The 26500-nt window shown below is 41.9% G+C and overlaps 2 protein-coding genes across 3 annotated transcripts; one reads left to right on the top strand and one right to left on the bottom strand.

The window, feature by feature from the left end:
* Positions 1 to 100: 100 nt before the first annotated feature.
* cmtm4 (CKLF-like MARVEL transmembrane domain containing 4) lies at positions 101 to 17274 on the top strand. 2 transcript variants are annotated; one of them, XM_086181982.1, is made up of 5 exons: positions 101 to 158; positions 555 to 1148; positions 9583 to 9759; positions 14103 to 14201; positions 15193 to 17274. In XM_086181982.1, exons 2-5 carry the CDS (start codon positions 963 to 965, stop codon positions 15355 to 15357), a joined length of 627 nt encoding a protein of 208 aa, XP_086038108.1. In that variant the 5' UTR covers positions 101 to 158; positions 555 to 962; the 3' UTR covers positions 15358 to 17274. The 2 variants fall into 2 exon arrangements, with proteins under 2 accessions (XP_086038108.1, XP_086038099.1); XM_086181973.1 differs by lacking the exon at positions 101 to 158 and having other exon boundaries at positions 290 to 1148.
* Positions 17275 to 17291: 17 nt separating this feature from the next.
* LOC147269284 (CKLF-like MARVEL transmembrane domain-containing protein 3) lies at positions 17292 to 26454 on the bottom strand. Its single transcript, XM_086181991.1, has 5 exons — positions 26189 to 26454; positions 20994 to 21149; positions 20802 to 20897; positions 20601 to 20718; positions 17292 to 19254 (listed from the first exon to the last, which is right to left on the bottom strand). Exons 1-5 carry the CDS (start codon positions 26303 to 26305, stop codon positions 19226 to 19228), a joined length of 516 nt encoding a protein of 171 aa, XP_086038117.1. The 5' UTR covers positions 26306 to 26454; the 3' UTR covers positions 17292 to 19225.
* Positions 26455 to 26500: the final 46 nt, after the last annotated feature.

Genomic DNA, 26500 nt, shown 5'->3' with positions numbered 1-26500 from the left:
ATCTGCAATAGCAAGCAATGAGATAGACTTGTCCAGCATCCTTTAGAAAATCCTTGTAATACCGCTCGTAACCATATGGGGGTAGTAAAGCACAAGGAGCTGGAAAATTTAACGTCAAGAAAGATAATTTTATTCCTGAATCCAGAAACTTTTACATGGTAGGTGTGACATTTGATACAATTCTAACAAGATCAGTGTGATTTTTACAACAATACTCCAACAGATGTAGGGCAGGAGAAACATACATAATTCTGTGGAGGGGGGATAAGTAAGGTTATCCGGCCTGGATGGAGGGAGCGGTGTGGTAACTATGAGAAAGGGGGACATCGGAGCCTTTAAAAGCAGCAGTCCGCCTGTGTGTGTGTGTGGTTCCGGGCTGTTTGGGAAGACTTGAAACGGGCTCATTGCCTACAGAAGAATGTGCGAGGGGCGGAGACAAGCTCCATCCACAGTGAGCTAAGCCGTCTGTAGCTGCCTCACTGCGGGCTGCTGCTGCCGGGACGGGCCTGAGTTGACTACTGCGAACAATAATAAGCTGCTCTCGATCCTTCTAGGTCGGGATGGGGGGCTGTTTTTCGCTCGCAGAGAGGAGTCACACGCCCCGGTGAGCTTACTTTTAATGAAGCAACCAGAACAGGCTGAAGAGAAGTGGGACTCGAACAAGTGACCCGCCTAACACAGTTGTTATAAGAGTGGCGCAACACCGCGGGCAGCAGGAAACATCGCGGGGACACCAGCCTGTTTTCCTGCGCACCTACCCCTGCACCCCGGCGGGGTGGCCATGAGAAAAAGCGGACCGTCGGCTGTGGTTCCTCCATCCTCCACCTCCTCTTCCAGCATTCATGGAACAAAGTGTGCTGCTTTCTGTCGCATTACCTGCGCCGTGAGGTGGAGCCAGCCGGTTTTTATACTGTAACCTTCCTAGTCTCTAGTTCACCCCATACGTACATCCTGAAACCATCATGAGGACCACCGAGGAGGCGGAGGGCTTTGACGGCGAGGCCTCCAACACTTCCATGATCTCCGGGGCCAGCAGTCCCTACCAACCCACCACCGAGCCGGTCCACGCCAGGAATGTTCTGGGGGGAATTAGGTGCGACGTGGAGTACCTCAAGTCTTACTTTGGCATTTTAAAGGTGGTTGAAGTGGTAAGTTCCTTGCATTAGACGGCTACTGTACAGCCTCCTGAAAGTGGTTCATCAAATGGTGCCAACACCATATTGCTTGATTCTTTTGGAAAACTGGACAAACATTTATTCCCAGCAGGATTTTATTTTGGTGGGTTAAACCTCAAAATAAAAGTAGATGGTTTAAATCGAGCCGCTGTGCTGAAACTGGTCAGTCACCTGTGCAGGTGTTCAACCATGCCAAAACCCTGCTCACTGGTCTATTTGATGGACTCGTTTTCTCCTTCAAACTTCTCAAACTAAAGACTCATCCTCATAGTATCTGTATTGAATTGTGTTTTACTGTACATTGGCTCAGGGTCTACTTGTGCTGTGTGAAAGGGCAGAAAAATTAATTTGCTACTCTGTGACTTCCTCTTGCTCACCTGTATTATTAGTGATCTGCTAGGGAAAACACATTAAATCCTGAATGCTTTTTTTTTCAGGAAAATAGAAAAATCTGCTGGCCATTTAACGCATCAGGCTGTAGCCATCATTGGGTCAAAATTATATTTGCAGAGTAACTTTTCAAAGTCTGTTTCCTTGAACCAGATGTTTGAATTCTTGAGCGGAGACGACAAAGCAGAATGAGGGCTCCCAAAGCTCTGACAGTTCAGCTGAGGAGGAAATATCTGTCCGGCCAGAGGCATCTCTCTTGTTCTGTTGCCAAAAGCCTCAGACACAGGCCCACACTGTGCACATGGAGCTGTGCGTCCACATCAGGAAATAAAACAAGCAGTGGAGGAAACTAGTGATTACCACAAACAACATTTGTGGATGGATGGATGGCAAACTAGATGTGTAAACAGAAGGAAGATGCCAGTGTTATAAGCAGAGCTCCGGCTTTGCTTTAGCTGTTCTAGAAATTGTCTTTATTTGGTGGGTGGTTGAATGTCCCACAGTCAGCACACCTGGCATGTTCACCTCCCTGCCTGTAGGAAGTTACAGCAGGTGCAGGAATGTACTTTTCCGTTTGGATCAGGTATTTATTCCAACTCCGCAGGTCATGAAAATAGGCGTAAGTGGTGTGGCCGAGTCAGCGAATGAGCTAAAAGCAAGTGCAATGTTTGTGTGTGTGTGTTAGCATAAGAGTTAACTTGTCATCCATGCGGGAGGAGAAACTACTGTTCATATTCAGTCTGTTTCACTGCAAATGAAGGATTATTGGTCCTGACTTGGATGCTGAATGGGAACACAAAAACACCCTAAACACAACTTAAAAACAGTATCTTCATATACGAAGAAAATGAGTCACTAGATATATGGATTATTGATGAACTGTTTCAGTTTTGGGATGAACAACACTTCTGGCACATTAGCGGCATCAGCAAATGTGCCAAGATTATTATTGTGTATCCTGAGACTGAGACAGTACATCAGTATCAGGATGGTTCTCAGCCCCGTGTTGCTCAAGCGCCGGTGGGAAAACATCAGTGAGTATGTGACTTACAGGCTTTTTCAAATGTTTTGGGAAATTCATAACATTTACCTGTGTTTTTCTGTATGTTTTCTTTTGATAGACTAAAATAATAAATACCAGCTATTAGCCAAAATAAGCTGTATAATATTGGCATATCATTAATAAATCCAGTATGATGTATCCCTGTTTAAGTCTTCTCCAAGTAAAAAAGTCAAACATTCATTCCAGACTCTTAAACATAAGGATTTGCCTTTTTTTTTTTTTTTTTTTGGTCATTATGGAAAATAACTAAGCGTCTTTGGACTGTTTGATTGACAGAACAACCATTTGAACAAATTCATCAGTTTGAGCTTTGAGTTATTGTGATGGGCTTTTTCAAAATTTCCTGTCATTTTATAGTGGAGGGCAAGTCTATTTCCCTTCTATTTTATAGACTGGGAAAGTAATGGCTAGTTTCAGCCCTTGTGTGCTGTCATGTTGGCGTCGGAGATTGCTCATACATGATCATTCAAACAGATCAGGAGTGGGAGACTGTGCCACTCGTCATTTCCACAGAAAATACCAAATAAATCTGCGAGCAACCAAAATAAGACATAAATGCTCCCAAGGAGCTCATTGTGCTGACAGAAATACCTTGCAAATGTTCCAAAAGAGCACATACAATGAACAATGCAGTACTAACCAAGTTAATGCATTATTCATATGTATTTCTGCAAGGAAACGTATTTTTACTGGTATTGCTATGAAATGTAGCAAATGAAAGGCAAAGTTAAAACAAGTGTACAAACATATTCAGAGTTCTCATTGCCAGTGTTTTATTTGCACCAGCTTGAGCTAGTTATAGATCTCCTTCACTCACGAAGAAATCAGTGGTGAAAGTCATCCAAGTTTGTGTTCAGTGTCTTAGAGGAGGCCCAGAGGTCTCCCTGCCAGATGCTGGTGCTTCATAGGCCTTCATGTTTACTGCTCTAATTGTTTCAAAGCTGTCCTCATTGAGATGATGTGATTAGATCAATAGGAAAACTTTATTACCCGCAATGTGAAAATGTTACCTCTGTATGTGATAAATGCAGCAGGAATCCTGCTAATTGCTCTCTCCAGAGAGTGAGTTCTTACCCCATGTTAGGGCATTCAAGGGTTTTGGAGTTTAGCTCTTGAGTAAGAGGACGATGCATTGTGAGAACGGACCCAGAATCAGAACAGCTGGTATTGCATTCACTTAAAGACGCTGTTGTGACAAAAAAGAGAGCTGAGCCGGAAAGCAAAGCTCCTCATCTGCTACACAGTATTTGTTTCTACTCAGGTCGATGGTCATGAAATATGGGTCACCACCGAAGGCTTGACATCGCAAATGCAGGCATCCAAAGTCTTTTTCTCGAAGGGATGGTCAGCATCTCCTCCGGGATTAGGGTGGAGGTTCAGTCAAATCTGGGGCTTCTTTGCATATAAAAGAGAAAGTAGAAGTGGTTTGGACATCTAGTCAGGACTCAGGAGGCTTCCTGGGTGCCTCCCAGGCAACCAGGAGGAGGAACGCGGGGCAGACCGAGGACCAGGGGGAGGGACTGTATCTCCATGCTAGTCTGAGCACAGCTCAGGATCCTCCAATCAGCGCTGGCCCAGATGTGGCAAGGTCATTACTCCTTGGTGTATGACACATGTCAGGAGTTGATGGTGGAAGAGTTGAGGGTGTCATTGTGGACTTGGTAAGGTCCACCACAAACCACTGTAATGTAGAAGATATTCAAGAAACATTAAATGACAAGAGGGGTGAACAGCAGGTGCATTGAAGCAGCTCAGCTCAGTTCTGTTTTGTACAAAAAGCAGAGTAATAATTAGCATTGCTGCTCATATGTCTTTTACTGGATGTATTAGCTTCTTTACAACATTCACTGCTGCTACAAACACTACTAGAGCATCAAAAAAAGAAGTGTGTGGCACAGCTCCCCCTCCCTCCCTTTGTCTCGTGGGGGTAAAGTGAGTAGTTAATATTTCAATCTGCCCTGTGACATAAAAAACATCTAACGTTATTATTAGCTTCCCAGCTATCGTGCTAACGCAAAATGAAACAATACATATGTTGAACGTTGCTTAAGTTTGATGGTTTCAAGTAAATGTTTTGTTAGACTTATGACTGCTCCTGGTCACAGAGAGTGACTCGTGCAATAACATGCACATGTGGCTGGACCGATTATCAAAGCACAGAGCAAAGAAACTCTGATTACAACTCACAGAGCAGAGAAGCTCTGATTACAACGCACAGAGGGAGTGTGACCCAGCTCAGGACATCGTCACTCAAATACAGAAAATGGTTATAAATCTAATATGGAACATGTAACATGATCTCTATGCACACGTGCAGGAGTGAGTTGCTGTGGTGCCAAAGTCAGCGTCTCCACTCAGGAGTTAGTGAGCTGTAACGCCCCCACCACCCCCATTTGGCCTTTGTCCATACTTCCTTATGACTTTGCCAAGGAAATGTTGATTATATGACCTCCACACCCAGTATGCTGAAGTGGTTGTGTGAAGTCTCTCTAATATTTGCAGGCAACCGTGTTTGTTAGGCGCCAAATATCATGCATTTGTTCGTTTGCATTTGTGCTGGCTTTTCCAGAAATGTGTCATCCTTTGGATGCATAGCAACACCCCCCCCCCCCCCCCCCCCCAGTAGCATGAAACCTGACCAAGGTGTGTCCACCCTAACAGCAGGCTTTTCTTTGTGTCTCTGGCCTGACTGGGTCAACAACTGAGCTTCACCTCATGGCCCTTGGCACTGACAGTAATTTGAGATGCTTCAGGGCCCAGACATTACACTTATCTGATTGTTTTTGTTTCCAAACAGGCTCTGTGTGTGTGTGTAACAGCTCGCACATGATGGTGAATGTGTGTTTCTTTCCTTTAAGTGCTACTCTAACAAGTGGTAATTAAATATTGTGTTCAGGTTTTTTGTTAGTCTGTGGATGTAATGAAGTTACCAGATGCTCCTGAATGTCAGTGAGCACTTCCTGCTCAGAGAGACACCGCATTCACTTCTGTTTGAATCATTCAGAGCTTGTTGGGAGAATGTTTTGCATGCATGTGGGAATACATGCATGCCATTGCCCACACACACACACACACACACACACACACACACACACACACACACACACTCACCTTATTCTCTTGGGTGAAATATAACCTGCGTACAGGCTATGTTTTCCAGCACGCGGATGACTGTGGGCTGCTGCTCAAGTAACTTTTTTTCTACGTGAGGTCCCTTAGCAGTTGGAGTGCAGCGTAGTCTTTGCAGTTGGGCCTCTTTTCTCCTTCAGTCATTTTATGTTCACAAAAACTGATGTCTAAGAAGGAGATCTGAGATTAAGACGCCAACTAATATTGTCCATAATTCCAAAGATAAGCGTACGTCAGTAGGGAACAGGTTATGTCAAGATGAATGTCATCATGAATTAATTACCTACAAGATTATCCAATATGGTGCTTTGTGAGCCCCCTACTGACACCTGCTACACAGGGACTTGGGAGAAGAAATCTGCTTTCTCTAAGAGACATGACATCATCACCCAGCCTGAACAGCCCTCCACTCCTGTTTGGGTGTAACCACTTTGGTTTTGTTGCAGAGAAAAACTGCATCCAGCTGCATGTTGTAGGCCTCAACAGCTGCACAAACAGAAACTTCTACTCTTGATGTTCAGTTCATTATGTTTGTAATAGTGAGATGCCATTGATGTATGTCAATTGACATTTGGCCGTCGACATGGTTCAGTCTTGCATCGTGGACATTTAAGTTCTTTCACTAAAGTTATTGTCCTCTCATCTCGGATTAGGAATGACTTTGAGTTGAAATTAGAAAATTATGGACATGATTAGCTGCTCTTGTGAGAAATGTTTCTGCAAATTGCTCCTGTCACAATTGCTGACATGGATGATTTTTGTCTATCAAAGGCTTTTGATTCCTGAATGTCAGGCAGTTGCTTGAACAGTGATACTAACCACCACTAACAAACCTATGCCCCCTTTGCCTTAGCAGAAAAGATGCTGGGACCCAGTTGTCTTCTGTAATGAAGCAATCACAGTCAGTCTCTTCCTCTTCCTACAATGCGCGAGTTGCTAGTAGGACAGTTTTTACAGTTGCACTACTTCTGCATGCTATTGCTAACTAAACGTTGGATTCGTTCTGCAATGCGGGTTTAATAATTTCAACACATTTTGAGCAGTAAGACCCTGGGGATTGTCTTGAGTCTTTTTGAGCAAAGTGTGTAGAGGCTGACCTCAGACCTGAGTGATAACATCAGTAAAGGTTAAAGATTTCTCAAAATCCATTCTGAGCAAACAAATTAGTATACAATATATTTGGTATACAACATAGTCCAGAAACATAAAATGTAAAACATTAAACTTGCCCCACACACTGATAGAACAACCAAATTTGATCTAAACCAGTTAAGCTACTTCAGGCCTGTAACATGTAACAGTGGCATTTTCCTGGTTCTGTTGTGTCTCTAGGTTTTGGACCTCTCTGAGCCAATCGGTAATCTGTGTGTGGTTTCGTCCGGGTGTAGATGGCAGACGAGCACCTAAATAGCAGAATTCTTCCCATAGTGTGGTTTGCTGATGGATGTTGGCTGAGGGAGGCATTGGCACAGGCTGCCAGGAGCTGGACTCATGAGATGGGCTCATGAGATGGGCTCATGGCCACTGGTCTATTCATAGGACAATCACTTCATCATTTGGAAAGCTTGGAATTTCAGTCCTAAGAAACTCACATTAAACCAGACAAATGGCCTGACCTACATTCCCATCTATGCTAAAGAGCAGCACAAGCAGAAAATGTTTTTGTCATTTGAAACTTGGTGGAGAGATGCAGACGGGCCAACGAGACCTGTTAGGTTCCAGATCCGTAGAACACAGGGAAAACCTTTATTACTTGTAGCTTGTCAGAGATGTGCCGTCTGAGTGACTTTTGCCAGCTGGGTTATACAAAAGCCACCAGGCCAGTTTTTATAAAACACTGCGTGATGTCTGAAGTCCCAGAATGTCCCTCTAGATGACACTAAATTTCACTGCATCCAAGTGAACTGAGTTGAACTAACATCCGTGCAAAGTAACTGCTGTTATTAATCATTTAACTGGTTTGAGTCACCACTTAAATAATTGTCCAGTTTCCAACAGTTTCAATCATCCAAATCAAATGTGTTGGAGTTAATTGACTGGGTTGACACTCGTTAAGATAGATGATACTGAAAAGTGTTAAGGTGTGGCAGTGATGGACACTTCATCAATGGAAATAAGACCATTGTTTAAGTCACTGGTTCTCAAATGGGGGTACGTGGAGGTACTCCAGGGGGTACGTGAAGCTTTACAAATTTCGTCTTCTTAATAATAATAATAATAATAATAATAATAATAATAAATAAATAATAATCTTAATAATAATTAAATCTTGAGAAATAATTATATTATAAAAAGTTTGATAGAATACAAATGTATGTTCATACACTGAATTTTATATTCAGTATTCAATTTTTTTAAATAATTTTTTATATCCTTAAAAAAACGGACTCTCCCCAAACCAAGTTAGTTTGACCCATTGATCCAGCATTACTCATCAAAAACCTGCTGTTGCTATGATGACGGACTGTAACGATGGAGATGTGGCTAAAGGGCAGCAGCAATGCTGCTGAAATATGGAGAAACAGGAAAAAGAAGGCGAAACCAGAGCCAACGACGTACCAAAAGTAGGCACCCAAGGCACTGTGGTTTTTTTGTGGGGAGAAATTAGCCAGCGCTAGCAAATCATTGATATAAGTTGTTCAAATCGAGCGTCAGCGTTAGTTCTGTCAGGCCGTGGTAGTCAAGCGCTATTGGCTTTCCCGTCCATCAATCAAACTGATCAATCAGCCGATCTACAGCTGCTCCACATCAGCTGATCAAATCCCTCGCTTCTGATTGGCCCCTCTCAACTTAAATGTCACCCGGCCTCAACTACCGCTCTGCTAGCTTCTGGATGCTATGCTGCTCTGCCCGCTGCTATTTGCTGCTGTCTGCTGCTATCTGCTGCTATCTGCTGCTATCTGCTGCTATCTGCTGCTATCTGCTGCTATCTGCTGCTATCTGCTGCTATCTACTGCTATCTGCTATCTGCTATCTGCTGCTATCTGCTATCTGCTATCTGCTATCTGCTGCTGCTGCTATCTGCTGTACAGTTGCTCCTTCTTGCAACTTACTACCCTCCACCTCCCCAGCTCCACCTTGTCGTGTATACATGGCATAGTTCGTTCCATGTCATGTTGCTGCTCTGTTCATGGGGGTATGTTTGCTCTTCCAGTCTTAAACTGGGAGAACCTTCCCTCACGCTGCTGGTCCCCTGTTTCATTGTGCTCATGAAAAATTATGAGGGGACTCCTCTGAACAGAGCCATACCGCCAATTTGTACTATAATAAACAAATCAAGCTCATTATCATCTCTTGTGTTTCTTGACGTGAATGGACCTGACAGAACTTTAATATATCAGACACAGCACTGTACCTCTTTATTTTCTACCAAAAATGTTTTGGGCGTGTCAGGGAGTACTTGAGTAAAAAATATTTCAAAGTGGGTACATCACTGAAAAAAGCTTGAGAACCACTGGTTTAAGTGAATGTTTTAGTGTTCCACTCAAATGCATAATGGGCTACTTCAATGCAAGCAATAACAAATACGCAAATTCAAGCCTGCTTCCTCCCTGGCTCATTACTGGACAGTAGCAACACACGCCATGTAGTGCACCATCAACATGTGACACCAGGCAAATAGCATGGAGTGAGAGAATGTGTGTGCGCGTGTGTGTGTGTGTGTTTCTGAAGACACAAAAAAACGTTTGTATCTGTCAATGTTCTATGAAAGCTAAAATGAAAACCTGTGTGTCATGATGCATAAAGTGGCTACGTTATCCATACCGTCCAGGTCTTGGACTGTAAACTCACTACTGCTCTCTCTTCTTTTCCTCCTCTCTTCAGGTCCTATCACTTATCGGATTCATCTGCATAGAGACAATCATGATGTGTTCTCCATGTGGAGGCGTCTACTTCTTCGAGTTTGTCAGCTGCAGTGCCTTTGTGGTGACGGGAGTCCTTCTCCTCATTTTCAGTCTCAACTTGCACACCAAGGTGCCCCACGTCAACTGGAGCCTCACGGTTGGTACCAAATAAGAGTTAGCATGTGTGTGTGTGTGTGTGTGTGTGGGGGGGTCTCGTCATGAGGTGACAAGCTGGAAGTGTTTGAACCCCAGAATATTTTTAATATTAGTTATTCAGTATGAGTTGCTGACAGAGATTGATTGTATGAGATGCAGATGTGGAGGACTTCAGAGGAGCTTAACAGAATATGGGCGTGTCCACTAAGAATCACATTTTTAGGAAACATTTGCTGTATGGAAGTATTTCATTCACTGACAGCATGAATCATTTTCTTTTTTTGCTAGTGTCTGGCAGATTAGTTAGCCTCTCTCACATGGAAATAACCTCAGCAAACAGGCCTCATAGCAAATTGAAAAGCAGCCTGTTGTGTCATTGTTGATATAGTTTCAGATGTCTAAACATAACTGTTGTTTCTTTATTCCATTGATTGGTTGAAACACTATTATTGTTTGTCAGATTTTAGCAGTGCTTGCAGCAGTAAAGTTACTGCATTCAAAACAAAATCAGAAAAAAACAAGCTCTGGTTTGAGAAAAAAATTATTGAACAGCATTAAACTTGGAAATTACACTCAAAGTTGAGATCATTTCAGTCTTTCTTGATCTGATGTTACTTACTTACTCCTTTATGAATCGCTGTGATTTTAGCAACTTAGCAATGAGCTTGAATGAATTTGTATGAATGAATTTGTTGCAACTAAAGCAAATCTTAGCATACTATACATGGAGCAGTACAAGTATATTAGCTTGTCTTGTTAGCATATTGGACTGCTGACGTTAGCAAGAGCTCAAACAAGTGTGGCACTAGTACGGCTGAAGACTCTATTGATGTCACAGTCATGGGAAAGTTCCACAGAAGGTCGATGGTTTAAAAAACAGAAATCAACCTGTGGATTACTTTTGCTTTTACTTTCATCGGCATTGTACTTGTTATGATATAATTTCAATATTCTCATATCATTAATGCTTGAAGCACACACACATTTGTACTCACTGAGGTTCAGACTTCACCCAAACCCATTCTACAACAGTTAGACATGAGTGAGTATGGAAGAGGGTGGGAGGGCTTCCAGTGTTAACCAGGAAATGCATTGTCAGCTGTAAGTAAATGAGCTGGTGGTTGTTCTCTATACTGGTCGCCTTTTAATATTCTCTTATAAAGACTCGCTGTTGTTTTCCGAGCTGCAGGGAAAGGAAAACAGCTCACTAGTGTAATTCCAGAGACCACACGGTTTACATGTTGGAGTCAAACAGCGGATATTAGGCCAGATCTCCAAATCAAACCACAGCTATCTGATTGGTTCTGTTTTCCACTTCAATCACAAAGAAGAAAATTATCTTGACAAGTACTTCTCACAAAATCTGAGTTAATCAACACTTTGATAAATGTGAAGCAGCCCTCTCTTGTCTACACATACATGGTTCTACACAGACGTGCTTACGTCCAACTGTGGCAACAAGAAGAAAAATGCAGATATTTTGTTCATGCCTCTGTGTGTGGAGATGTGTGACAAAGTTTGCTAGTTGCTGTTAGATTTCTCTGGAAAGAGGACAGAAATAATAATAACGCTATTTTTTTGAATACCCTACTTGGTATGAAAGTCGGGGCTGCTTTCTGTCTTGGTTCTTAACTGTGGCAGTTCACCAGCTCAGGATACTTGGCGTTACCCCCTCACTATTTATGTCTTTCAAGTTCAAAGCAGCTCCAGTCACATTGTCCCCCCGGGAATTTCCCCATGAGTAAGCATTTTAGAGCCCATGATCCCTCTTCTCTTCCTCCCGAACTTCTAACCATTGCTGCTGCCACCACAGCGACTTCGTTGTTTTACGGTTTCAGAAGGATCATTTGATCACATGATTACGTGCTATGTGATTCCACCTCCTCCAATTCATCCTCCATGATGACTTTGGCTGTGCTGCAGGGGAAACACAAGTCCCGACCACAGCCTGGATGATCACACTTCAGGATTTTTTGGAGTGGTTACTGTGCAGAATGCTCCAATTTAGAGTGTGGTATTTATCATATATTTATTACTTCATTGCCATTCTCAAGTACGCAGTAGCAGAGTTAATTTCAACACATGCTGCTGTTGAATAGTCTTATGTAACAAACTGATCGTATAATTTATGTTAAAGAAAGGTTTAATCTTAGCCCAGATCAGTGGATGTTTACAGTGTGGCCAAAAAATCAGCAGCCATCCAAACCAGTGACTGAAGTTTTAGGGTTTATGTAGCATGAATGAGCAACAGTTGGGCTGCAGAAAAAGTGTTTCCTCGTTCACACGGGCTGCTAACTATCAGCTTTGTGTAGGGGTTCAGGGACAGAGAGGAGGCGACAGCGAGGGAAAGGCATCCACAACCAGAAGAGAGAGAAGTAGAGACATTTGTGTCCTTATAGTGAAAGTAGAGCAACAGTTTGAATTCCCTGCCAGCAAACCTAATGAATCGTAAGTGTTTTGTTCAGGGAGGAGACTGAATCTCATCAGAGTTGATGCAGGAATTAATTAATCGGCAACTTCAGAGTAAAGAACCCTGGAGAACGATGACCGAACATGGCAGCGTTACAGTAAACACACACGTGCAACATGTCCAAGTTTATAATTATGTTGTTCACTATATTCCAAGCACACGTAAGTCAGTATGATCTACAGTGTGTGATCATGTGTCCTCATGAGACCTGGTGTTTTTCCCTCAGTAATGACCTACGTCTCTCTGCTGAATCTGCACACAGCTGTTGCTTGTGGTTATCGTTTGCTATAGTCGTTAATCACTCATCACTTCGGGGCTGAGACCACTTTGCTCATTGTGTTTACTTTACCTACAAGAAGAATCCTATAAAAGTTTTGACAGCTCAAGTTTGCCACCCACTCAAGACTAAAGATACCAACTGTCTTTGTGTGTCAGGGCTAGCTGTAAACGCCTGTTTCCCACATGCTTGAAGCTCTCAGGCCCCAAGTGAGCTGCTGCAACTGTCGAGAGAATAGATTTCATAATTCTGCTGCGTCCTCGAGGATTACTTTCCATAGCAGTCGTCCAAGGAGCATTTCCAGCTTCTGTCTTGAGAGCCCAACAAACACAGCACCGCATTTATTGCACGTTAAGGCTAATTTAGCTTTATTCTTTAAATTAGGCCAGTTGTGTTTAATGCTGTGAATCTTAGCAGCAACAGTAGAGATGCGAGCCAATAATAAGCCAGAGAGACAGTGGTTGGTCTTGTCTCCACTTGTGTTATTTAAAGTTTTACAGAACGCCGTCCTGCTTAACAGATGGCATGTGGGAAAGACTGTAGTAGAGACTGAACTGACTGCATCAGGGGTGTAAAAGCACGTGAGAACAGGACCTTCAAACCTGATTACACTGTATATCCTGTTTAACCGGTTGGCTGAGGCAGATGTGAGTTGAGCGTGAGCTCTGCGTGTTAGGATTTTAACACGGTTGTACTTTGACTGTGTTGGTTATTTTTACATATTCATGAGTCACTGATTAAACTCCAGGATCAGGGGCCTATTGTTATTGATGTTTTGCCCTGCAGAGTCTTTTTTTTCCAGTGTCGCTATTGTGTGAGCGTTGTGTGTCATGTGACAGACCATGACTGCAGTAATTACAATCACGCATCTCATCATGAAGGTCATGCTCCAGTCATGACGAGCGCTCCATAATTAACCCTTGCCTTCCACAATGTAGCACACATGATGATAATGAATCTGTTGATCCATCTGATGCTGCTCATGTTTGGCATTCATAAAACTGATGATGACGACATTGAGATTGTTGCTAGGTGACGCTACTATCTGTTTTTCGGTGTGGCCGTGTGCCTGCACTCAGGTCAGCTTTTGAACAGTGTGTTTGTTGTGTTGTGAGGAGTTGGTGTGTTTTTTTTTAATGCTTTCTGCAGAACCAATAACTCATCATGCAACAAATGATTTACTGATTTGGCCAGAATCACACACAACTTATATATATATATACACACAACACCAATGATAAACGCATCCTGGTGCGTGTAATATTTTCTGCATGTGTACCAGCAATCTACCTGTGATAATGACCAAAAAAGGTGGAAAAGTGTCAAAGGGCTTGTTGTGAATGTCGTTTGTATCTTGCTCACAACTGTTTGTCAGTCAAACAAAAAACAATTCTCCACAAAATTAATAGAAATCGAGCTAAAGAATTGAAACTGTTTAAATGATATCCTACTATTATTTTCTGTCAGTCACAGATATTCAGTCATGGAATCCTACAGAGAGAGCAACATAAATCAAAAGTGCTGTATTTTGACAACAGTAGCAGCTCTGAAATGCCTCTATTGACAGATTATCTCACGCGTGTTTATGTGTATGTAGGATCTGGTGAACACGGCTGCCAGCACCTTCTTCTTCTTCTTGTCCTCTCTGGTGTTGGCCTGCATCAACCACAAGACAGCAGCTGAAATAGCTGCAGTGGTGAGTAAACACCCTGAAGCAGAACTCTTTATAACACTGCCTTCATTTTCATCCCAAGCCAAATCCAGCCATAACATCAGAACCCCAACAGTTTCATACAGGATTCACTTATTGTGTCTTTTGTTTGAGTTTAATTGATTTTAATGAAGCCGTATCTCATAATGTTAACGTCCATACTTTGAAGTTGCTGTTTGGTTGTTTTGAGGGTTCTCTTGACTCTTTGGACAAGTGTTGAATTTGAATGCCACCCCCATTTTCACAGTCAGCTGAAAATAAAAGAGTCATCACCAGCTGCATTATTACATGGGAGCAGCAGCGACTAATCTAGCTAGAAATGGGTTTTTTTCTCAGAAAATAATAATATTCTTATATTGCCTGGAATTTTTAAAGTATGTTCCCAGAATCTTCTTCTGAAAAATAGGTTAACATTCTCTAAAAATGTTGACAAATTAATGATTCCACCTCATCCTCAAACTATCCTCACAATGATTCAACCTTTTTGTCATAGTGAATGTTCAACCTTTTAGGATCATCTCCTTCGGCGTTGGACTAAAACGTTTTCTATGAGATAATTAGAACATGGTCAGTGTTGTGGCAACATTACTTGCTAGCTGGGGAGTGATGCTCCAACTGATGAGGTGGTGAGGCTTCGTTCATTCTGATAAGATCCCTAAATTACCTCTAACTGCTTCCTCTGTTTAGACCACAATTAGATTCAAATAGTTAGTTCAGAGTTTCATGGCTGAACAGCAAGAAGAAAGAGTTTTTTCTGTATTTGCGTGTATTTCCGGCAAGTATGATTCAACTGGCTGATCTGTGTTTGTTCATTTTGATCTAAACCTTGTCACAATGAGTAGATTTGTCTCTTGTAACGGCGTCAGCCTCAAACCAGTCTGCTCTGACAGATTTACTGGCACACATGGGTTAAGTTTACACTTCCCATTCACATTCACACATTGTTATTCTACTTCCTGTTTCCGCTTGTACGCAGGTCTTTGGCTTCCTGGTGACAGGTGCATATGGCCTAAACACCTTCCTGGCGGTACGGAGGTGGCGCCTCGGCAATGGATGCCAGAGAACGACCCAGACCAGCGAGTACATACGTGCACGCACGGCGTCTCGTGGAGAAATGGAGGCGCGGCCTGAACTTGCATGATTGAAACAATCAAAGAGACTCAAAGGAAAAATCACATTACTGGCAGCTGACTGAGAGGGGCGCTATTCTGCCCTAACAACAGTACGGCGTTCATGGTGATGTCCACGTGTGCAACATTCCACTGTAAAAAAAGACAAACAAAACAAAACTCAGAATTGAAGATTGAGAACTTTTCATCCTCATGTAAGAGTTCAGGATGACCTCCGTGGAGACACGAAGACGTTCGCTACAACCGTGTATCAACTCCCGTTACTTTTTTTTTTTTAAGTTTTGTCTTTCACTGTGAAAGAAGTGGGAGGACAGAAGTTGAGCTGTTGTAGGATTTGTTTTGGCCACACCACCACCGTCTATGAGGGAGTGATAAATGTGATCATAGGAAGACACGACAGCAGCAACACAGCCTGCAGTAAAACAAAGACGCTTCTTTCCACAATACTGAAATGCTGACGTCAGATATTTTATTCTGAAGCTTACTCGTAGTGTCATAGAGCTTCTTCCCTCTCGACTAACCCCGCCTTCGTGACATCTATGAAGAGCTTTGCTGCCAGCCATCACACATTAGCAATCATTTTTATCTGCAATAACGACTGGCAGTAGATTCCACTAAAAATTAAACACAAATCCATGTAGACCAAAATGTACAGTTTATATGTGACTGTCATTCTGTGTCTTTACGGGAGGTTTTGACTAAAATACCTACAATTATTCAAAAAATTCAGGCGTGTTTTAGGTGAGGGAGCCAGATATATAGGTAGTGTTGCCTCAGGTTACAGTGATGGTAATCTAGCCAGGTGATTCTTCACCTATGAACTGTATCTCAGGTGTTGACACATTCCAACTTTAATTCTAACCATTGACGAAATGATTGAAAACCTTTTCAGTAAACTCACAGGGTGCCTCGAGTTGAACGCTGTATTTGTTTAATGCTTTTCTAACTGACAGATGAGACCACACAGTCTCACTTTAAACCATCCGGGTGAGTTTAAAGGTGCATTTATCGTGACTTTCACAGCTTTTATGCCGCATTCGATAGATTTAAAAATGTCGGTCTATGTTCTATACTAGTACATAATTTATATATAATTGAAGTTTGATCATTCCTGCAGGCTATAAAACTCTACATTAATAGAAGCTAATATTTCTCAGTCTGATAGGATGAAGGAAAAACTCTGTTTTGTCTTTTCATGGTTGAATGTATTGAATCTACAATAGTAACTCATCTATAGTTCAACGTGCGTTTGCTATGTTGTGTCTATTTGCAGCTTTGGTAAAAGTTTGTCTCCATAGCTCCACCTCCTGGTTGGTAAAATGTATTTCATGTGAGATGAACAGTGATCATGATAAATGTGTGTGTGAGACAGTGTGTTTGTGCGTGTGCGTGTGTGTGTGTGTGTGTGTGTGTGTGTGTGTGTGTGAATGCCACCGATCGCCCGTAAAGGAAAGATTTCTATTGATACAAATGAAGTTTTGTTTTAAAAGGACCATAATTATATTTGACTTTTCGTTAGAATTAAATTAAAATTGTATGGCTGTTGATTTATTATTTTCCAGCTTTTTAAAGTGATCGCATTATGGTATGTTTGATTGATTTGTCATTTAACTTATATTCAACTGCTATTTCACCTTTTTTTAATCAAAGTGTTTAAAATAGACAATCCCGTTTGTATGTTTCTCACTATGCTGATGGATTCATTTAACATTTGTACAGCAACATCATACAGCTCTCTGTGTACAACTTATGATGAATTTATATTTAAGAGGAGAAAATTTCTCCAGATTGTGGTATAAAAGTACAGGGTGGATCTCTTGGATGAAGTTACTTTGTTGAACATATGAAGTTCTATGGAACCCAACGTTGTATCTTGCGATTTAAAACTCACATCTGTTTATAGTGAACATTTAAATAAAGTGAATTGGACATAGTATTAATAGTTCATGTTTTTAATTCAATCACTTGTTGCGCAAAACACACAAAACAATTAAAAAAAACAACAAATAACTTTATTTCATGAATAAAAGTTCAGCAAGACTGAGTTTAAAATGACATTTCTGTGAATGCCAACACTCCTGTCATACTCTGAAAAGTTTTATCTCCTCATTTGATGATTTTTTTTCAGAGACGAACATTTGAGGCTCTGAACATTTGCAGACTTCTGCAACAGTCAGCATAACCTCGTTGCAAATGTATGGAAACCATGAACAGCCGTGTTTGTAATGAATTGTTTAATTACTCATAAAGCCGTACTCAAGGTCATAAGTTAATACAGTGTCTCAGGACGGCAATGGTCATATCATCTCAAGTTAACGATTAACCTGATATCATCAGCTATCACGAAATACTGGAATGAACTTTTGATCCGGAGCATCAAAAAAGTAATTACAAGCGTGGACGTTGTGAGCTTCCGTACACATGAAACCACAGAGGGAACACATTATTGAGAATTCTCCACGAAAAAGGCACTACAGTGTGTGTTTACTGAATGTAACTACTACTTTGAAAGTATTCTGTTACTCATTACATTGTTTACATTCATGACATTGAAATTCCACGAGAAAAACAGAAACCGCAGATGCCAACTTTCAGTTGTGTGTATTCTTGTGTAACACTCTTGTAGTGGTGTGTATTACAGTCTAGGCTGTCTCGTGCCTCTAATTTCTGAAGAAGAATACAACGTGCATGCAGAAAGCAACAAATATAAAAAATGATTGATGAAAACCCCAAAGATTCACATACTGGACATTCAACAAAAATTATACGGCATTAATTGGCTTCACTTAACGATGATTCACATAACAGAGTTTTGCAGAAGCACATACAGTAGACAAAAACAGTAGAGCAGAAATCTGTGTTAAATTGTCAAGTCTGAACATACAACTTAAAATTCACTCAGCTCTCTAACGTAACATGTTAAGGGCTATATAAACAACATTATGACCCAGAAAAGGCTGCAGAAGAAGTCTGTTGATCCTCCAAAGATTAAAAAATACTCAAAGTTCAGCATACAGGTTGTAACCAGCCAACCTCCAGCAAATCTGCTCTTCTACTAACTGCACATCCGTTGTTCTATTATTACACATGGCCACCTCTCATATCCCTCTTTGTTGGAATACAACTTCAAGAGACAGGATTTAAGTGTGTTAACAGCACACACACAAAATTACTAAATGTAAGAACATAAAACATGAGGAATTCATTTGTAAATAAACAAAGCCATTCTTTAAATTGATTAAAAACATTCTAAAAGATGAACATTTCATATATATATATATACTGTATATATATATATATATATATATATACACATATATATACATACATATGTATATATCTGTATATATATATAACAGTAACTTGAATTTTGATTTAGATTTTATCTTTGTTCATCCATTTTAAGAATGTATTTATCTGTTTTTGTAAATTAACCCATCACATGGCCAAACAATTTCACAGCTTTATAGTGGATTCATGTTGATAACCACATTTATGTTTATTCTCCAATATGAACATCAGACATCAGGGCAGGCATGGACATTTTTGTATTACTTCTACTATGTATTTGTAATTAGCATTCAGTCATTAAAAAGACCAAGCAAAGGTTGTTTTAGAGGTTCACTTGTGAAATATGCCCTCTCAAATAGTCACGTACAATACAGGTAAACATTCTGGAGCTGGAAACTGTCTGGTCCCACCTCTTTATACATTTTTGCTCCAGAGGACAACATGAAGGTTCCACGATAGCCAAGAGATGCTCTCAATCAACAGAAAATATGATTTTAATGTGACTTCCTGTGCACAGCATTATTGCAGACGGCACGCTTTCTTCTGCAGTGGATTGTTCTGTTTTCACAGGCGAGGATTGGTGTGGTCTCAGTCGGAATCGGAATCTGAAAATTCATCTGGAAGAGAAACACAACTCTTCTGTCGGTGTGCTTTATGTGAATCAGCACAAATATTCAACTTGAAACTTAAAAAAATAAAGACGCTCAAAGGTGCGTTGTGCATTAAAAAAAGAAGTTGCGTTAAACACATCTATGCAATCTACATATTGTGTTGCAGAGATGTTAGCATACTAACTAATCAGCACTGGCTCAAATTGAAATATAATTTTTTACCTGAATAAAGAATAATGAGTCAGCCTTACACTTCTGGGTCACACCGAGAGCATGGCTGACATGCGTCTCACTGGAAATGCAACAATGCATTATTGTGACTCTTTGCAACATCCCGTTTCCTCCTGTGCATCTACACACCTTTATACTCTGATCTGAGCTCTTTCATTCATTCATTTTCTTCCGCTTATTCCTGTTAAGGGTCGGGGGGGCTGGAGCCTATCCCAGCAGCCTTCAGGTGAGAGGCGGGGTTCACCCTGGACAGGTCGCCAGTCCATCACAGGACCAACACATAGAGACAGACAACCATTCACACTCACAGTCACACCTACAGTCAATTTAGAGTATCAATCAGCCTCGTCCCCTCTTGATGTCTTTGGACTGTGGGAGGAAGCTGGAGTACCAGAGAGAACCCACACAGGGAGAACATGGAGACTCACACAGAAAGATCCCGTGCTGGAGCTGGGACTCAAACCTGGAACCTTGTTGCTGTGAGGAGACAGTGCTGACCACTGCACCACCGTGCCGCCTGATCTGAGCTCTTTTCAGTGTGAATGTAATTTTTGTTCAACATTCCAACATTAGCTCCAATTTCAAAACAATTTGATTGTATCTACACTCTGCCCCTGCCAACTAGTATTTTGGGCGGTGTAATTGCAGCATAGAATCAATCGCCATGGCGTAGGGCTCTCGCATCAGCTATGGCGTCGGTCCACAATGACCTGACACATGAGAATAAACCAGGCTTGAGCCCGGACACCCAAAGGTGTGACCATGGTGACAGTAGACTTTGATTTCTTTAGACAACAGACCTGTGCAGAGTTACATAAATGCTTACACTGCTCACTCCATCTCACCTCCACTCAAGAACCAAACCCTGAAGAACAACGCTACTGAGAGTGTAAGTAGGTTTGCTGTGTACAGCTGTGTCAGAGAGGTTACATGTTATTAACTGAAGTTCAGAGAAATCCTTCTACTAAACTTACTCCACCAACCTGACATATATGTGTGCGTGTGTGTTTGTTGTGTGAGAGAGAGAGAGAGAGAGAGAGAGGGAGAGGGAGGGAGAGAGAGAGAGAGACAGTGAATACATGTTGTTAGAAACATGTAATTGTTCTGTTTGGGGGTTTTACCTTGCTGTCTTGACGGCTCCTCCTGGGTCTCTCCTCCACCCTTTAGGAAACTGGCTAGCTCATTAAAAATGAGATAAAAATCTAAAGCAAATACAATGGTGGCAAAGAAGCCAAATACCTGTAAAGTAAAAGAAGGACAGAGGTTATTGGACAAGTGTGTATGTGCAATAATAAATAAGATAGCTGGAGAGTTAAATTTACCCCCGCAGCCTTGGAGGAACCATCCGCGTATTTGGACACTGCAATTATGGAAATGATAAAAAAGATGATGGAGGCAGTCACACATCTCATGAAATCCTTGAAGAAGGGGAAAAAGAAACACTCTTATTTACAGGTAATTTTATATTTCTTCCTTTATTAATTTGACCTCAACTACAGTCACACTTGTCTCACCATGAGTGGCCAGAGAAAGCCTTTGAACCTCTCGTTGAACTTGGTGGAGTATGCAAACAACAAAAAGAGAGCAGCCAAGAACTCCAGCAGGGGAACAGTCACGAAGGCTGCTGCTGTGGACGCGGCGAAGCATACAAACGACACGAAGGACAGAGCCTGAAAGAAATGAGGAAAAATAGGTGGAAAGTGTATTTACACAAAATCCTCCACAAGAGGAGGAGGTGTTTGATGCAGAGGTTAGACTGTTGATCGAAGCGAAGTAAAATCTGGTCAACTGGACGTAAGTTTATCTTGAATCTTCAAGATAAACTTACGTCCAGTTGACCAGATTTTACTTCGCTTCGATCTACGATGACCTGGATGAATGAGAACCTACACAGACTTTTTGGGAGAAGTAACAAGTAACTATAACCAATTACTTTTTTCAAGTAATGTGCCCAACACCGCTTCTCACAGCATCAATGACCTTCAACTTCCCCAGAGAGTTCAAATCATAGGTGAAACCAACATTTTAAAGGAGAAAGTAAGTTTTTCCACACATTTTTGACACCACAAATACTTTAAATACCAGCAGGATATCCTGTGTCTTACACTATCAAACACACGTGGCAGCAGTTACACTCTCTAATAAGGAAGAAATGAAAGCGGTGTTAAATAAGTGTGGCCTATCACATTCCTATATCTGGAATGGCATTTATATCTACTACTTACACACAGGTAGAACGCAGAATCGAGGTGTTAATATTTGCATTTTAGCATCATTAGGGAAACTAGTGGGATATTTTGAAAGGAGTATCAAACATTCAAAAGGTTCGATACACAAAGTCTCCATATTTTGATCTGAAGGAACCGATAGAGTAGAGAGAGGGTCAGTCTACCCTGCACTGGTAGAAACTACAAAGTTAGCACAACCATCAGCTGCAGCTGGACCCTTCCAGCTCTATTCAGATAAGCAATGGAATTCTTGACTGACTAGGACTAATCGAGTTCCTTTGATTGTGAGGTTTCATCGTTGTCTATTCTGTTTATCATGGGGATCTGGAGCCAATCCGAGCTAAAACTGGGCGTGAGGCGGGTGCATCCTGGACAGGCTGACATATGGAGAGAGCACACATTCACACCCACATGGCAATTTAGATTCTCTAATTAACCAATTCACCAATTAAGTGGCATGTTTTTGGTCTGTGGGAGGAAGCTAGAGTAGCCTGGGGAGAACCCACAGGGAGAACATATAAACTCCACAGAGAAATGTTCCAGGCAGCTGGAAGGTTTGAGCCCAGAACCAGAAAAAAGTTGACTTTTGTCTGAACGAATTTCAATTTTCCCCACCATGGAGGCTGATTTCATCCACAACTGTCTGTTAAGACTGTACCTCTGTTAGCTGATATAGCAGCTCTGAACACAGCAACATTGGACCGGCCCAGTAGCAGACCACACTTCCCAATTAGCCAAAATGTAGCAATGAATTTTAGCCCAGGTGGTCCAGACCTGGCAGCCAGATGTGTCCCTTCATGTCATCCATATCTGTTTGTATTTATTTCTCACCATTGACCTCCATCTTCTTGACACCATCAACCCTCAGCCACTTTTTTTTTAATCAACTATCTCTAATAGTTCCACACACAAAGCCATGTCTACTTACACATTTGAACCACCTGGCAAAAATAATTCATCACTGTATCACTGCCACAGACCAATTTTGCAATGAGGTTTAAGCGGAAGGCAAAAATTTTAATTTGATAAATAAACCATCTTCTTTAATCTTCCCCCTTCAGGACAATGGTCCTCCCCCAACACGGTAAGAGAGAATTACTCAGCCTCAGGCTAACTTCCTGTAAGGAGATACTGCTGTTAAATGTTAATTCACACAGGCTGGAACACTGTTACACTAAATCCCTTTCTGCCACCGTCACACACAAACACACTCCTGCAAATACGCTCTGACTCAAAGCTGTAAAAGATGTTAAAAATAAATTTTCTTCTGCCTCTTCTCCATGAGGAGTTCTGGACAAATGAAAGTAAGTCCAGACACTGTCGTCTCACTCAGGCCCGGCCATCTTGTCTTTGTCTCTGTCAGTCATCCTGCGCTGATCTGAGAGCAGGAACTCCCCCTGGCTAAAGCCAGACTGCTGCAGCTGCTGCTCCTTGGAAATGAGCGGCGGAAAAGCATCCTGTCAGGGATTTACAGTAAACTGAACGAGAGATTCTGGGTGGATCCTCAGGCATGTTTGCGTTCAAAAAATAACATTTGAGATGTTGGGACTATCAGAGCAGAGGATGGGAACAGAAACAAAGTAAACAGTTTGGCTTAGATTTGCACATCAGTGCAACAAGTTTCTACTTAACGACGAAAACTCCCCAACTCATTCTAATTTATAAGCTCTGGAAGACTCACTGTATTTGTAAGCCTGGTCATAAACAACAGCATGCTCTCCGGCTATTGCACATAAAAGGTATGCAGTGAATCAAGTAAGCAGGTATCAGAGGTTCTGAAACTTGCTGTATGAGCACATGTGAGATTTCAAACCAAGTGAAACACCCTAAATCCTGATGCCAAAAACCCAACCGACCCCACGATTCCGTAGTTTTTACAGGCCCATGAAAGGAGGCACATGTTGCCCACACTGACCTCACCGTGTATGAACAGCATGTTTACTACAAAGAACTGTTTTTTTGTTTTGTCTTTTTTAACACCCTGATTTCACATTCCTTATTCGGCTTGTTGCTGGCAGAGACCGAGCGTCCTAATGCGAAATCCACATTGTTCTGACACATGGTGTATAACAATGCTTGCTCAGCAGAACATTTGTCTGACTAATATCACCAAGAACAGTAAGGCTGTTTTCTCCAGAAGCTCCACAGCCGACCGTCCAGCCACTGTTAGCTGACTTAGCACAAAACACAACGTCAACACTCCAGGAAGAGCAGTAGATGAGTAGTGTTTACACTGCTATTGCTTCAAACCAACAGCAAAAACACAGTATTTTAAAGTGGATGTATCATGACATGTGATTCTCAGAATGAAGGGAATTGAAATGAAAGCCTGTAGTTAGAGTATGTATAGTCTACATTTATCACTTTTAAAAGGACTAGCTCTCCTGTTCAATTAGAAATGCCTCATTACAGTTGAAGGCCTGTCACAGTGACCTTTTAGCACCTAAATATTGTCAGTTCATCCTCAAGTCCCAGTAGATGGTTCTGAGAATTTGAAAAATTCCCTCAAGACACTCTGGAGCTGCTAATGCTGCTCATGAGAATGGGACAGAAATCACGAACATGTGAGGTGATGGTGACCTTGACCTTCTGTTACCAGAAAATTGTCAGTTTGTCTGTGTCTTCTGGTGGACATTTATGCCAAATTTAAAGGCCAAATTTAAAGGCACGGCCTTGAGGCGATCCTGAGATACCCTGACAGATGGATAACCCGTCACTGCTGCTGCTGCCACGAAGGCACAAAATTGACAGCAATCCAAAACACAATGAATGTTATTTCATCACGCAACGTTCCAAATAGAGCAGGTCAATAAACCCTCTCTTATTAATTTGAGATTTAATTAAAAGACATTTCCAGCATGAGCAAGCATTGGTGCAGGAGCTACAAAAAATTGCAGGCAGAAACACCAACAGTAAATGTCAACCACCCCAGCAGGAACCCAGATACGTGCAACAATGAGTCCATCTGTTCGTTTTCTTCAGTCCAACAGCAAACAGTCCTGATGGGTGATGTGATACACACATATCAATGCATGGGCTGACACCTGCTCCAACCTCATAGCATCAACTGTAAATGGCAGCTTGAAGTGTAAACTTGGCGCAGGCCCAGCTCGCTAATATTCATGCAATCTACTCTGCAAAGGAGGTCGCGTGATCTGGCACGCGTTTATTAGCAGGATGTCTCAAAAAGTAATGGTCTGATGTTGATGAGATCCGGTGGAAAGATGATGATATCAGAAGGAGCCAGTTAGGATCTGTACATGCTGAATCCTGATAGCATTTTTACTAGCTGCATTATTTACATGTCATAGATGTCATGTTAAATATTGATTAGGTCCATGTGAAATATTTGACAAATAGAATGTTTTGGTTCCCAGAAATCATCTCGACTGTATTGTGGAAGTGGATCTGAGGTTCATAATACCTATTTTGCTCTTCGAATGGTTAATTATCTCTGAAGAAGTACGTATCTCTGTATCTTAATTAGTGAGAAAAAGATCGCGCCGCTGGAGATGTAATGAATCTTTTTTTTCCAGGAACCTAATTTTGGCAGTTGAGGAGAGAATTTAAGTGTGGGTTTTGAAGATACTTTATATTCTTTATCTATGTAACCTTGGTAAGAGTTCTTAGTTTCACTTGTCTTATGGACAAGAATGCTAACTCGTACTTCACGCAGTACTGAGGTGCTTGCCACTCATGTCAACCTCTAGGACAGACAGAGGAGCAGCTCAACAGAAGTGTTCACGGCTCTCCTGTTTCATCTGTGCGGCAGAATTAAGCATCAAATGTGCTGCTTTCACAAGTAAGTGCACTACATCTGAACCCCTGCCCCTCCTCCCCAGAAACTAAAATTAACTCATACTATTGAATCTTAACTCGGAAGGACAGTCGAGGCCGGGGGTTTTTCGGTCAGGTTACAAAGAACCCAGTGAAGATCTTAGTGTGTGAGGGAGGAGGGTCCTGGAGTTCTGCATTCACGCACAATGAGGAGTGCTCCGGGCGAGGCTTCACAGCCAGAGAGGGGCATGATGACTGCTGTCTCACAGCCAGAGTCACATGACACAAATGTGATCTTCACATAGCAGGGAGACCCTTCCAATGAATGCACATCACCCCCACCACCCTCACCCATTAAGCATTACACACTCATTCATTTCCTTGGTTGAATCAATAGTTAGAAGTAAGCAAGTTGTAATAAACGTTTGGGAGGGACATGGAAGGGTGGGAGACTGTCTGGAGGCTATACTGTAATATTGTAGCACACAAGTTGTTTCCGCGGACTTTACTTCGTTCTAACAGACCCTTGCTGAGGACTCTCCTCAGTAATGGAAACCCTGTGACGGAAACATTGACCGTCCTTGGCTGAAAGTAAAAGTTGAAGTCTATTTCTGATTGCGCATCGATGCAACTGTTAGAAACACATTCTTCAAGTTTGAGTCCTTACAGCGGCAGCTTTATTTGTTTCAGGCGTGATTTCTTACCACTTCAGCAATAAGCAGCATTCCCTTCCTGGAGGAGGCGAACTCTTTGCTGGGGAGGACGGACAGTAGGACACTCTGGCGGGGCCGACTCGTGCCGGGAGCCTCGATGTCCCCCATTGTTGTAAAGAAAAAAGAAAACTTATCTCCAACTTTAGAGAGCACAAACTGCACGTAACGAAACGGTCTCGATGCAATACAGCAAGATTTGTGGAGGCGTGAAGCTGCTCGGAGGTGGAAACGGAAACAATGACAGCGCGGAAACGCAGCGCAAGAGCGCAACATCTGCCGAGTCCAGATGTGAAATGCGATGCC

The sequence above is a fragment of the Aulostomus chinensis genome, chromosome 2 (assembly GCF_037954235.1).
Source record: "Aulostomus chinensis isolate RoL2024-O1b breed Wild chromosome 2, RoL_Achi_v1.0, whole genome shotgun sequence".
In the NCBI taxonomy this organism is placed as follows: domain Eukaryota; kingdom Metazoa; phylum Chordata; class Actinopteri; order Syngnathiformes; family Aulostomidae; genus Aulostomus; species Aulostomus chinensis.
This window is presented reverse-complemented; position numbering and strand designations above follow the sequence as displayed.

Excerpts from the sequence above, each read along its gene's own strand:
- cmtm4 (XM_086181982.1), top strand. The coding sequence starts at position 963 with ATGAGGACCACCGAGGAGGCGGAGGGCTTTGACGGCGAGGCCTCCAAC. Across the intron at positions 9,760-14,102 it reads ACGTCAACTGGAGCCTCACG|GATCTGGTGAACACGGCTGC; the intron begins GTTGGTACCAAA and ends ATGTGTATGTAG. Across the intron at positions 14,202-15,192 it reads CAGCTGAAATAGCTGCAGTG|GTCTTTGGCTTCCTGGTGAC; the intron begins GTGAGTAAACAC and ends GCTTGTACGCAG.
- LOC147269284 (XM_086181991.1), bottom strand. The coding sequence starts at position 26,305 with ATGGGGGACATCGAGGCTCCCGGCACGAGTCGGCCCCGCCAGAGTGTC. Across the intron at positions 20,898-20,993 it reads GCTTTCTCTGGCCACTCATG|GATTTCATGAGATGTGTGAC; the intron begins GTGAGACAAGTG and ends CCCTTCTTCAAG. Across the intron at positions 19,255-20,600 it reads GGAGCCGTCAAGACAGCAAG|ATGAATTTTCAGATTCCGAT; the intron begins GTAAAACCCCCA and ends TTTCTCTTCCAG.